The following is a 13,997-nucleotide window of genomic DNA, read 5'->3' on the forward strand; positions in this document are numbered from 1 at the left end:
TACTTTTATGTCTCATCCTCACCCTCTGAATGACGATTGCTGTAAGGAACTCTTTCTAAATAATATATATTTTTTAAATGCACAAAAAGAACAGTGTTGGCTATGAATCCGATCAGTCTGGAAAAACCTCAGGGCTTGATTTCGTACCAGTAGAGGTACAGTTGAAGTCGGAAGTTTACGTACACTTAGGTTCCACAAATTTCTTGTTAACAAACTATAGTTTTGACAAGTCGGTTAGGACATCTACTTTCTACATGACACAAGTCATTTTTCCAACAATTGTTTAGAGACAGATTATTTAATTTATAATTCACTGTATCACAATTCCAGTGTGTCCGAAGGTTTACATTTATTTTACTTTTATTTTACTAGGCAAGTCAGTTAAGAACAAATTCTTATTTTCAATGACGGCCTAGGAACAATGGGTTAACTGCCTTGTTCAGGGGCAGAACGACAGACTTGTACCATGTCAGCTCGGGGATTCGATCTTGCACCCTTTCGGTTACTGGTCCAACGCTCTAACCACTATGCTACGCTGCCGCCCCATACATAAACTAAATTGACTGTGCCTTTAAACAGCTTGAAAAATTCCAGAAAATTATGTAAAGGCTTTAGAAGCTTCTGATAGGCTAATTGACATAATTTGAGTCAATTGGAGGTGTACCTTTGGATGTTTTTGAAGGACTAACTTCAAACTCAGTGCCTCTTTGCTTGACATCATGGGAAAATCAAAAGAAATCAGCTAAGAGCACAAAAAAATTGTAGACCTCCACAAGTCTGGTTCATCCTTGGGAGCAATTTCCAAATGCCTGAAGGTACCACGTTCATCTGTACAAACAATCATACGCAAGTATAAACACCATGGGACCACACAGCCATCATACCGCACAGGAAGGAGACACATTCTGTCTCCTAGAGATGAATGTACTTTGGCGCAAAAAGTGCAAATCAATCCCAGAACAGCAGCAAAGGACCTTGTGAAGATGCTGGAGGAAACAGGTACAAACGTATCCATATCCACAGTAAAACAAGTCCTATATCGACATAACCTGAAAGGCCGCTCAGCAAGGAAGAAGCCACTGCTCCAAAACCACCACCATATGGGGACAAAGATCGTTCTTTTTGGAGAAATGCTCTGGTCTGATGAAACAAAAATAGAACTGTTTGGCCATAATGACCATTGTTTTGTTTGGAGGAAAAAGGGGGAAGCTTGCAAGCCGAAGAACACCATCTCAACCGTGAAGCATGGGGGTGGCAACATCATGTTGTGGGGGTGCTTTGCTGCAGGAGGGACTGGTGCACTTCACAAAATAGATGGCATCACAAGGTAGGAAAATTACTTGGATATATTGAAGCAACTTCTCAAGACATCAGTCAGGAAGTTGAAGCTTGGTCGCAAATGGTTTTCCAAATGGACAATGACCCCAAGCATACTTCCATAGTTGTGGCAAAATGGCTTAAAGACAACAAAGTCAAGGTATTGGAGTGTCCATCACAAAGCCCTCACCTCAATCCTATAGAAAATTTGTTGGCAGAACTGAAAAAGCATGTGCAAGCAAGGAGGCCTACAAACCTGACTCGGTTACCAGCACTGTCAGGAGGAATGGGCCAAAATTCATCCAACTTAATTGTGGGAAGCTTGTGGAAGGCTACCTAAAATGCTTGACCCAAGTTAAGCAATTTAAAGGCAATGCTACCAAATATTAATTGAGTGTATGTAAACTTCTGACCCACTGGGAATGTGATGAAAGAAATAAAAGCTGAAATAAATAATTCTCTCTACTATTGTTCTGGCATTTCACATTCTTGAAATAAAGTGGTGATCCTAACTGACCTAAGAATTTTTACTAGGATTAATTAAATGTCAGGAATTAAGAAACTGAGTTTAAATGTATTTGGCTAAGGTGTATGTAAACTTCTGACTTCAACTGTAAGTATCAAGCCTTTTTAGATATGCTCAAAGCTCCATTATTAGCATGTTTTAACTAGTCCTATAGAAATGGTACTCTGTCACGTACTCAGCAGGAAGGTCTGGTTTCAATATTATTAAAACAAGACCCAGATTGCGAATATAAAGATCTGGAGGCCTCTTCAATTTTACAAATACAAAAAATACTAGTGAAATGCATAGTACTCCAAATTAAAAAGGTTTTACCAGATATTGTTTATCCTTATCAGATAGTTTTTTTTACATGGACGATACATTGGAGATAATGTACAAACACTACTAGAAATAATAGAACAACATGAAACATCTAAGAAACCTGGCCTGGTATTTACAACAGATTTTGAAAAGGCCTTTGATAAAGTAGGACTGGATTTTATATATAGTGCATTTGAACATTTTTCAGACCCCTTTACTTTTTTATGTCTCGGAGATCTACGGACAATTCCTTCAACCTCATGGCTTGGTTTTTTTCTCTGACATGCACTGTCAACTGTGGGACCTTATTTAGACAGGTGTGTGTGCCTTTCCAAATCATGTCCAATCAGTTCAAACATCTCAAGGATGATCAATGGAAACAGGATGCACCTGAGCTCAATTTCAAGTCTCATAGCAAAGGGTCTGAATACTTACAGTACCTGTCAAAACTTTGGACACACCTACTCATTCAAGGGTTTTTCTTTATTTTTACTATTTTCTACATTGTAGAATAATAGTGAAGACATCCAAACCATGGGATAACACATATGGAATCATGTGGTAACCAAAAAAGTGTTAAATAAATCGAAATATACTTTAGATTCTTCAAAGTATCCACCCTTTGCCTTGATGACAGCTTTGCACCCTCTTGGCATTCTCTAAACAAGCTTCACCTGGAATGTTTTTCAGTCTTGAAGGAGTCCCACATGCTGAGCACTTGTTGACTGCTTTTCCTTCACTCAGCTGTCCAAATCATCCCAAACCATCTCAATTGGGTTACGATTGGGTGATTGTGGAGGCCAGGTCACTCCATCACTTTCCTTCTTGGTCAAATAGCCCTTACACAGCCTGGAGGTGTGTTGGGTCATTGTCCTGTGAATAAACAAATGATAGTCCCACTGAGCGCATACCAATTGGGGTGGCATATCGCTGCAGAATGCTGTGGTAGCCGTGCTGGTTAAGCTACAATTTCTAACTCTAATGAACTTTGCCTTTGTAGGCGAGGTAACTCTGGATCTTCCTTTCCTGTGGTGGTCTTCATGAGAGCGAGTTTCATCAGAGCTTAATGGTTTTTGTGACTGCACTTGAAGAAACTTTAAAAGTTCTTGAAATTTTCCGCATTGACTGACCTTCATGTCTTAAAGTAATGATTGACTCTCTTTGCTTATTTGAGCTGCTAATGCCATAATATGGACTTGGTCTTTTACCAAATAAAGCTATCCTCTGTATACTACCCCTACCGTGTCACAATTTAACTGATTGGCTCAAACGCGTTAAGAAGGATAGAAATTCCACAAATGAACTTTTAACAAGGCACACCTGTTAATTGAAATTTATTCCAGGTGACAACCTCATGATGCTGATGAGAGAATGCCAAGAGTGTGCAAAGCTGTCATCAAGGCAAATTGTGGCTACTTTGAAGAATCTTAAATAAACAAATCAAAATATTTTACCTATTACCTTTTCACTTACTACATGATTCCATATGTGTTATTTCATATGATGTCGTTATTTGATGTCTTCACTATTGTTCTACCATGTAAAAAATAAAGAAAATCCTTTGTATGTGTAGATGTGTCCAAGATTTTGACTGGCACTGTATGTAAATCAGGTATTACAGTTTTTGATTTGTAATGATTTTGCCAAAATGTCTAAATCTGTTTAAGCTTTGTCATTATGGGGTATTGTGTGTAGATGAAGGACTTTTTTATTTAATCCATTTTAGAATAAGGCTGTAACGTAACAAAATATGGAAAATTGAAGGTGTCTGAATCCTTTCTGAATGCAGTGTATAAATGCATGGATTTCTTCAATATCGGTGAGTCTCTTATAAAATAGGTAATAGTAATGTACTGCAACCCCAGGTGTAAAACTGTAAATAACGGCTACTTCTCAGAGAGTTTTGAATTGTCAAGAGGATTTAATCAAGGGGGTCCGCTGTCACCATATATATATTCTTTATGGCCATCAAAATGCTAGCTATTAAAATCAAATAACAGAGTATTAGAATTCCAAGGCTTAAAAACAAAAGTGTCCGTGTATGCCGATGACTCAAGTTTTATATTAAGTCTGCAAGCTAGATCCCTGCAATGTCTCATTGAAGATCTAGATAACTTTTCTGGACTCTCTGGACTAAAACCTAATTATGATAAGTGTACCATATTACGTTTTGGATCTTTAAAAAATAAAACTTTTACATTACACTGCAGTTTACCTATATAATTGGCTGATGGTGAAGTAGACATACGTGGTATTCATATCACAAAATATATAAATGAGCTCTCCACAATGATTTTCAATAGAAAACGAGTAAAAATAGACAAGATCCTTCAACCATGGTGAGGTAAATACCTGTCTATTTATGGAAAAATTGCCCTGATTAACTCCTTAGTCATATCTCAGTTTTCTCACTTACTTATGGCGCTGCTCCTCCTGATTATTTTTTCAAATCATGAGAAAAAAATATTTTGCTTTATCTGAGTTTCTAAACCAGACAAGCTAAAGCGTGCCTATCTATATAAAGAATATGAACTGGGTTAGTTGAGATTATTAAATATAAAAGCACTAATCCTCTCTCTAAAAGCTTCACTTATACAAAACTATTACTTTTTACCAAAATGGCATTTTTGCCTTTCTGCAGATAGATGTCAAATTTTAGATTTTAATTTAAAATGAAACCTTTTTCAAAGCATTTCTCTTTTTCAAATGAGGATTACAGAGCTGGGGAGCTTGGGCCGGTGGCCGATAGGTTGCTGGTTCGGGTCCCCTTTTTGACTTGGTTGGAGATCTGTCGACGTGCCCATGGGCAGGGCGTTGACCCTGGTTGCTTCTGTGGACTGCTCTGATTAGATGACTGAATGTAATGTAAATGTTGAGCCGCTTCACTGCAGGTAGATTGTATGTTTTAATATTCAATAAATAAAAAATATATTTAAAAAAATTGACAGGATTGTACAATGTTGTATTGTATGCTGTATTGCGGCGTTACAGTATACCTTACAAGGCCCTACTGTACCATAACCTGACTCATTGTAATCCTACTTCTCCTCTTCCCTGGCCCTCTGCATTGGCACCTCTAGAGTTCTCAGATGGGCACCTTCATCGGTGTGTACCTGCCCTGCATGCAGAACATCCTCGGAGTCATCCTCTTCCTGCGTCTCACCTGGATCGTTGGCACCGCTGGCATCATGGAGTCCTTCGCTATTGTCGTCATGTGCTGCACCTGTGTGAGTACTTTTCTATAGAACTATGTAAGCGTACCAAGGTGTGAAAAATATAGGTCTAGATACATCTAGTATGACTATTTACTTTTCTTTCTTTTAGGGAGTTTCAGGTACTATACTGTAGTATTCTCTGTCGATCTTAGTCATCTCATGTTTTACTCCCTGAGGAAATTGTATCCATACACTCAACAATGCTAGTATTTTGTATTGTTTCCTCCCTTACAGACCATGCTGACAGCGATATCAATGAGCGCTATTGCAACAAATGGTGTAGTGCCAGGTAATGCCAGTTCAACTTCAACTTATTTTCACCTTGATTAAGAAACCTCAAACTGTGTTTTTATGGAGACATGGTTATTTAACACTATAGTAATGTTTTACCTTGGTGGTTTATTTACTATTACATGTATTACATATGCTCTATAGATACTGTGGATACTTTTTTGTTATTTTCTAGTCGTTTTACATGAATCTGTTCTCTTGCCCCATGCAGCTGGAGGCTCCTACTACATGATCTCCAGGTCTTTGGGTCCAGAGTTTGGTGGGGCTGTGGGCTTGTGCTTCTACCTGGGCACCACGTTCGCTGGGTCCATGTACATTCTGGGTACCATTGAAATCCTACTGGTAAGGATGAAACAGAATGCCTGGTCATGATATACTGTAGGACATGCACAATGTTTTGAGACAGGAGTTTTTAATGACCACATGACTCTTCCAGGAGTTGTTACCTTGTTATAGCCTATAACTGTGGCCCAGAGTTTTTCCTGGACATGTCACATGGTCAAGCCCAACCAATGTTTCATAAAGCTATTGTCCTAGTTGACTCCTATTCTTGTTCCAGACGTACATCGTGCCGAACACTGCAGTGTTTGTGGCGGAGAAGAAGGAGGACGAGACGGAGGCCATGCTGAATAACATGCGTGTGTATGGGACCTGCTGTCTGGCACTTATGGCTCTAGTGGTGTTTGTGGGGGTCAAATATGTCAACAAGCTGGCCCTGGTCTTCCTGGCCTGTGTGGTGCTCTCCATCATGGCCATCTACGCTGGAGTCATCAAGACCATCATAGAACCACCCAACTATCCGTGAGTTCGATTTATGAGTTCTAGTTAGTCTATTGGCATAGGAAATGCCTGTGCCTATGTTTGTCTCGTCAGAGTAATAGGCACACTTTATAGGACCATCATCAGTCATCTGGTCTTTTAGGCCCGAAATCAGTGTGACGCATATGATTAGACTATTTACAGCCGTTACAGTGGCCAAAAGGAAAATATTCTTAATTCTTTACACTAGAAGATCTCCTCATAGATGTATGTTTCCTACAGAATCTGTCTCCTGGGGAACCGTTCCTTGCAGAACCACAACTTTGAGAAGTGTATGAAGACTGAGGTGATCAAGAACGTGACGTACACCACTGAGCTGTGGAAGCTGTTCTGTGGCAGCCCCCACCTCAACGCTACATGTGATGAATATTTTACCCTGAACAACTTGACTGAGATCCAGGGCATCCCAGGCCTGCTCAGCGGGGTCATCAAAGGTCAGCCACAACCCACTGCCTGGCGAACATTACTACACTGGATAGGCCTGGTGGAGACCTACACAGTACAAATGTTACCAGGCCTTCTACATTCTTACTACTAGTTATTCACTTACCATGGTCATATCATCATTTATCATAGTATTATCATGAACAAAGCAAACTGGGAAGACACACACAGGCACACGCTAACACACACTTACATTGTAATGTTGTAATATTGTTGTGGTATTATTGTGGTATTATATTATACATGTTGTATTGTAGAGTAGTGGGTTAATAATGTGTTTATATGATGTACTGTTTTATCAACACTTTTAATCTTGTTTGGACCCCAGGAACCATAGCTGCTGCCTTGGCAAAGGCTAATGGGGATCCTTATACAAATTCTTGGTTTGTCTTCTCAACCCGTTTGAATTAGGAAAGCAAAGTATATTAGTCTTTTTTTGTGTTATTTCTCAATTGGAATACATGTGTTATTGCATAATACAAATGGTTAAATGGCTAATGACAAAAACATTGGATATCAACAGTTTATAGTATAATGTGACTCCTCTGTGTCCCCCGTAGACAACATGTGGGGTGAGTACGGGCCCAGTGGGATGTTGGTAGAGAAGAAGAATCAGTCTTCTGTCCCAGTCCAGGATAACTCCAGAGATATCTACAAGCCTTACATCTTCAACGACATCTCCACTTTCTTCACTTTGCTGGTGGGAATCTACTTCCCCTCTGTCACAGGTTGGTATAGCGACAATATTGGCACCATAGACATAATGGAACTACCATAATATGACATTATTGATTGATTGTCACCCTCATGCAGATTGTTGGGGTGCTACTGTAACTTGAGGTTTGGAAGAACTATGTATTTTTTGATGTCTTCACTATTATTTTACAATGTAGAAATTAGTAAAAATCAAGGAAAACTCTGGAATGAGTAGGTGTGTCCAAACGTTTGACTGGTACGGTATGTGTGTTTCCATCACAGGAATCATGGCGGGCTCCAACAGATCTGGAGACCTGAGAGATGCCCAGAGATCGATTCCCATCGGCACCATCCTGGCCATAGCAACCACTTCTTTTATTTGTATCCTTGGGGAAATGTGTGTGTGTGTGTGTGTGTGGTGTGTGTGTGGTGTGTGTGTGGTGTGTGTGTGTGTGTACTATCTTAAACACAACTCCCAGACATGACCTGTGTGGTCCTATTTGGTGCCTGTATCGAGGGTGTCGTTTTGAGAGACAAGTAAGTACTATTTAAGTGTCGTTGTGATTATCTTTATAGTGAAAAGCGCTATATAAAATACATCTATTATTCTTTTTCCACAGTTAGTACTTCCAAGTAAGAACTATTATTATTTACAACTTGGAAATAGCAGTTATGTCATTATGTAACTTTGATGCGGAAGCCTTTACTGCTCTGTATAATTTCTATATCAAATACCTATCATACACATACCCCCTTGTTGCACATTTAGAAGGAAAGACCACACGTAAACAGACAGCATTGTAAAGAGAACATTGTGTGCCAACAAGTTCAATGTCATGTGATAGGGTGTTTAGTTGCTCTGTCCCAATCAGCCTAAGATTATTACTGAGTTGTTCATTATGTGTACAGTATATGCTCAGATTTCTCTCAATTTGCCTGTCTTTCTTTTGGTCTAGTTCTCTCCTGTGTTTGTATAACATTCAACTGGGTGTATTTCTACTACAGATTTGGGGACTCGGTTAAGAAGAACCTGGTGATTGGAACTCTGGCATGGCCTTCTCCGTGGGTAATCGTGATTGGCTCCTTCTTCTCCTGCTGTGGTGCAGGGCTGCAGAGCCTCACCGGCGCCCCTCGCCTGCTGCAGGCCATAGCACGCGATGGGATCGTCCCCTTTCTGCAGGTAGGAAGGTCCTAGAGACTCTGCCCTTGCTTTTGCATCTCGAAAACAGAAACACTTCAGATAGTTCTCTGTGTCTGTCTCTCTAGGTGTTTGGTCATGGTAAAGCCAATGGGGAACCTACCTGGGCCCTCTTGATGACTGTTGGTATCTGTGAGATTGGAATCCTTATTGCATCACTGGATGCTGTTGCCCCCATTCTCTCAATGTGAGTGTTTAGCTCTGTGTGAATAATCTTGCCTCAAAAGCCTGTTGGTCAAAAATAAGTCCCTTTTCTTTGTCCTTTCCGTGGGGCTGGGTTGCAGGTTTTTCCTGATGTGTTACCTGTTTGTCAACCTAGCCTGTGCCGTCCAGACACTGCTACGCACTCCCAACTGGAGGCCCAGGTTTAAGTTTTACCACTGGTGAGTTTATTTCTCATACCAAAAGCGCCAAATGCAATTATATTCCATTCTGGACCTTTGGACCCACAAGGAGTGCAGGTTTTGTTGAGAATGGCGCCGGAGGGGATGGCTGGCGTTTTACGAGCTCCTATCCAACTGTGCTATTTTGTTACTTTTTTTGCGTTGTTTGTAACTTTTTTTTAAAACGTATTTTGTACATAGTGTTGCTGCTACTGTCTCTTATGACAGAAAATAACTTCTGGACATCAGAACATCAATTACTCACCTCGAACTGGATGAAACTGGATTTCTTCTTTAACGAGTCCGACACGAAGGATATACTGCTTTCTTGGGAACTGTTCCAAATTCCCATAATTTGCGTGAAGAAAAGACAGAGAAAAAGGGGGCGGAGATCGGGCTGCCGTTTGAGAATTCGTAGGCTCGTGAGTAAACCTCCACTACCATCCGTTCTATTGGCCAATGTGTAATCATTGGAAAACAATGTAGATGATAGACGATCCTACCAACGGGACATTAAAAACTTGAATATCTTATGTTTCACCGAGTCATGGCTGAACGATGACACGGATAATATAGAGCTGGCCAAATTTTCCATGCATCGGCAGGATCGAGAAGCTATGTCTGATAAGACGAGGGTTGGGGGTGTGTATCTATTTGTCAATAACAGCTGGTGCGCGATGTCTAATATTAAAGAAATCTCAAGGTATTGCACGCCTGAGGTGTGGAGTACCTTATGATACACTGTAGACCACACTATGTACCAAGAGTGTTCATCTATATTTTTTGTAGCCGTCTATTTACCATGACAAACCGATGCTGGTTCTAAGACCACACTCAACGAGCTGTATGAGGCCATAAGCAAACAAGAAAACGCTCATCCAGAAGCGGCGCTCCTAGTGGCCGGGGACTTTAATGCAGGGAAACTTAAATCAGTTTTACCTAATTTCTACTAGCATGTAACATGTGCAACCAGAGGAAAAACAACTCTAGACCACCTTTACTCCACACACAGAGATGCATACAAAGCTCTCTCTCACCCTCCATTTGGCAAATCTGACCATAATTCTATCCTCCTGATTCCTGCTTACAAGCAAAAACTAAAGCAGGGAGTACCAGTGACTCCCTCAATATGGAAGTGGTCAGATGACGCGGATGCTACGCCGCAGGACTGTTTTACTAGCACAGACTGGAATATGTTCCGGGATTCTTCCAATGGCATTGAGGAGTATACTGCCTCAGTCATCGATTTCATCAATAATTGCATCGATGACGTCATCCCCACATTGACTGTACGTACATATCCCAACCAGAATTAATGGATTACAGGCAACATCCGCATCGAGCTAAAGACTAGAGCTGACACTTTCAAGGAACACCACTAATCTGGACGCTTATAAGAAGTCCCGCTACGCCCTCAGACGAAGCATCAAACAGGCAAAGCGGCAATACAGGAGGAAGAATGAATCCTACTACACCAGCTCTGACGCTCGTCGGATGTGGCAGGGCTTGCAAACTATTACGGACTGCAAAGGGAAACCCAGCCACCAGCTACCCAGTGACCCGAGCCTATTAGCGAGAGAAATGCCCTTTTATGCTCGCTTCAAGGCAAGCAACACTGAAGCATGCATGAGAGCACCAGCTGTCCCAGATGACTGTGAAAACGCTCTCAGTAGTTGATGTGAGCAAGTCATTTAAACAGGTCAACATTCACAAAGCCGCGGGGCCAGAGGAATTACCAGGACGTGTACTCAAAGCATGCGCGGACCAACTGGAAAGTGTCTGCACTGACATTTTCAACCTCTCCCTGACCAAGTTTGTAATACCTACATGTTTCAAGCAGACCACCATAGTTCCTGTGCCCAAGGAAGCGAAGGTAACCTGCCTAAATGATTACCGCCCCGTAGCACTCACATCAGTAGCCATAAAGTGCTTTGAAAGGCTGGTCATGGCTCACATCAACAGCATCATCCCGGATACCCTAGACCAACTCCAATTCGCAGACTGCCCCAACAGATCCACAGATGGTGCAATCGCACTCAACATTGCCCTTTCCCACCTGGACAAAAGGAACACCTAATGTGAGATTGTTGTTCATTGACTACAGCTCAGCGTTTAACACCATAGTGCGCACAAAGCTCATCTCTAAGCTAAGGACCTTGGAACTAAACAACTCCCTCTGCAACTGGATCCTGGACTTCCTGACGGGCTGCCCCCCACGTGGTAAGGGTAGGCAAGCTGATCCTCAACATGGGGGCCCCTCAAGGGTTTGTGATTAGTCCAATCCTGTACTCCCTGTTAACCCACGACTTCGTGGCCAAACATGACTCCAACACCATCATTACGTTTGCTGACCACACAACAGTGGTAGGCCTGATTACCGACAACGATGAGACAGCCTATAGTGCGGTGCCAGGACAACAACCTCTACCTCCAATGTGAGCAAGACAAAGGAGTTGATCGTGGACTACATGAAAAGGCGGGCCGAACAGGCTCCCATTCTCATCGACGGGACTGTAGTGGAGCGGGTCGAGAGTTTCAAGTTCCTTGGTGTCCACATCACCAGCGAACTATCATGGTCCAAAGACGGTCGTAAAGAAGGCACGACAACACCTTTTCCCCCTCAGGAGACTAAAAAGGTTTGGTATGGGTCCCCAGATCCTCAAAAAGTTCTACAGCTGCACTATCGAGAGCATCCCGACCGGTTGCATTACTGCCTGGTATGGCAACTGCTCAGGCATCTCACCATAAGGCGCTACAGAGGGTAGTGCGTACTGCCCATTACATCACTGAGACCATGATTCCTGCCATCCAGGACCTCTAATACTAGGCGGTACCAGAGTGCCACATCTAGGACCAAAAGGCTCCTTAACAGCTTCTACCCCCTAGCCATAAGACTGCTGAACAATTAATCAAATACATGTACAAATTACCTTGACTAACCTGTACCCCTGCACATTGACTCGGTACCCCCTGTATAAAGCCTCGTTATTTTTATTTTGTTACTTTTTATTCGTTTTTACTTTAGTTTATTTGATAAATATTTTCTTAACTCTTTCTGGAACTGCATTGTTTGTTAAGGGCTTGTAAGTATGCATTTCACGTTAAGGTCTACACTTGTTGTATACGGTGTTTGTGACAAACAAAGTTAGATTTTTTTATTTCAACCAAGCACTAACCCACCTGATTCAACCAATCAACTAATCATCAAGCCCTTGATTAATTAAATCAGGTTTGTTAGTGTTGGTGTGGAATAAAAGTAGGTGTCCAAGAAATATCAGGACTAAGGAACACTGACCTAATGCCTATCCAAAAAATAAGCCCCTGTTGTCCTGTTCTCTGGTCCCTACAGGACTCTGTCATTCCTGGGGATGAGTCTCTGTCTCTCCCTCATGTTCATCTCCTCCTGGTACTATGCCCTGGTAGCCATGTCCATTGCAGGATGCATCTATAAGTACATTGAGTACAGAGGGTAAGAGTTTGGTTTCCCAATTACAGCTCAATAACATTGTACTGTATTGTAATTACATTGGTTGTGGTACTTAAATGTGTGACTAACAGCACTTATGTAGTGGCCATTCCCCACACAATGCAATATAACACTGTATCACACATCCCTACACGTGTCCCACCCTTTCTTTAACCCATGTAATGGACTGTGTGTTATAATTTGCTTCAGTTACAGTTTGGTGCATTGCATTGGTTTCAGTTTGGTGCATTGTTTTTGTTACCTAATGTGTGAGATCTCTGTCATCCTATAGTGTTCCTGCCTTTTTTAACCCACTCTCTGATCTCGGGCTCCCGAGTGGCGAAGCATTCTAAGGCACTGCATCTCAGTGCTAGAGGCGTCACTACAGACCCTGGTTCGATCCCGGGCTGTATCACAACCCGGGCTGTATCACAACCGGCCGTGATCGGGAGTCCCATCGGGCGGCGCACAATTGGCCCAGCGTCGTCTGGGTTAGGGGAGGGTTTGGCCGGGGTAGGCCGTCATTGTAAATAAGAATTTGTTCTTAACTGACTTGCCTAGTTGTATGAAGGTTAAACCAAATCTATAATTGAACTCTCTTTCCTCTCAGGGCAGAGAAGGAGTGGGGAGACGGGATCAGAGGGCTGTCCCTGAACGCTGCTCGCTACGCTCTGATCCGCCTGGAGGAGGTGCCAACACACACTAAGAACTGGAGGTGAGAGGTTGAGAACTGTGTAGAGCGTAGGATGGCGATGACTCCTGATGAACTAAGGGTAAAACCCTTCCTCTTCAAAGAGTCATGGAATTTTGTCAGACGGTTATTGTCATGCAAAGACTGCCGGTCTCACTGTAATTGACCGAAAATGTACATTAACCACTCCTGGCCTTCATGCACACAAAGCTGCTGACCTACACCTTTGGAACATTTAAAAAAGAAAGTCAAATAAGTGTTATTTAATTTACACCATCACAATAAATCCATTATTTATTTTAGTTGGGTCCAAACAAACATTATGATATGAAGAAAATGTGTTTCAGAAGATCAGAGTATGAGTTGGCCTACTGTAGGCCTATGTTATCTTGCTATGCTCCATGCCATAGGCATTGACAGAAAATGGCGCCGGAAGAAATGGCTGCAGGTTTACTAGCGCCCAACCAATTGTGCTGTTATGTGTTTTTTTTTTTTTTTTTGCGTTATTTGTCATTTATTTTGTACATAATGTTTCTGCAACCGTATCTTACGGCAAAAAAGGAGCTTAGACAAAGATTATTTTCTTCAACAAGCAGGACGCACAGGACATTCTCCTAACACCCAACAAGGCCAACATCCCAGTTATTTGCA

The 13,997-nt window shown here is 41.8% G+C and overlaps 1 protein-coding gene across 4 annotated transcripts in view; it reads left to right on the forward strand.

The window, feature by feature from the left end:
* LOC110508667 (solute carrier family 12 member 7) overlaps window positions 1–13,997 on the forward strand; it is a 79,098-nt gene that overhangs the window by 44,817 nt on the left and 20,284 nt on the right. For all 4 annotated transcript variants that reach the window (XM_036967035.1, XM_021589369.2, XM_021589370.2 and 1 more), the window contains exons 4-16: window positions 5,224–5,370; window positions 5,593–5,647; window positions 5,861–5,991; window positions 6,209–6,450; window positions 6,691–6,902; window positions 7,473–7,640; window positions 7,891–7,989; window positions 8,088–8,145; window positions 8,614–8,788; window positions 8,875–8,993; window positions 9,091–9,189; window positions 12,539–12,658; window positions 13,266–13,370. In XM_036967035.1, coding sequence (XP_036822930.1) covers window positions 5,224–5,370; window positions 5,593–5,647; window positions 5,861–5,991; window positions 6,209–6,450; window positions 6,691–6,902; window positions 7,473–7,640; window positions 7,891–7,989; window positions 8,088–8,145; window positions 8,614–8,788; window positions 8,875–8,993; window positions 9,091–9,189; window positions 12,539–12,658; window positions 13,266–13,370 — 1,730 coding nt within the window. The remainder of the gene's footprint in view (window positions 1–5,223; window positions 5,371–5,592; window positions 5,648–5,860; window positions 5,992–6,208; window positions 6,451–6,690; window positions 6,903–7,472; window positions 7,641–7,890; window positions 7,990–8,087; window positions 8,146–8,613; window positions 8,789–8,874; window positions 8,994–9,090; window positions 9,190–12,538; window positions 12,659–13,265; window positions 13,371–13,997) is intronic.

The sequence above is a fragment of the Oncorhynchus mykiss genome, chromosome 28 (assembly GCF_013265735.2).
Source record: "Oncorhynchus mykiss isolate Arlee chromosome 28, USDA_OmykA_1.1, whole genome shotgun sequence".
Classification (NCBI taxonomy): Eukaryota; Metazoa; Chordata; class Actinopteri; order Salmoniformes; family Salmonidae; genus Oncorhynchus; species Oncorhynchus mykiss.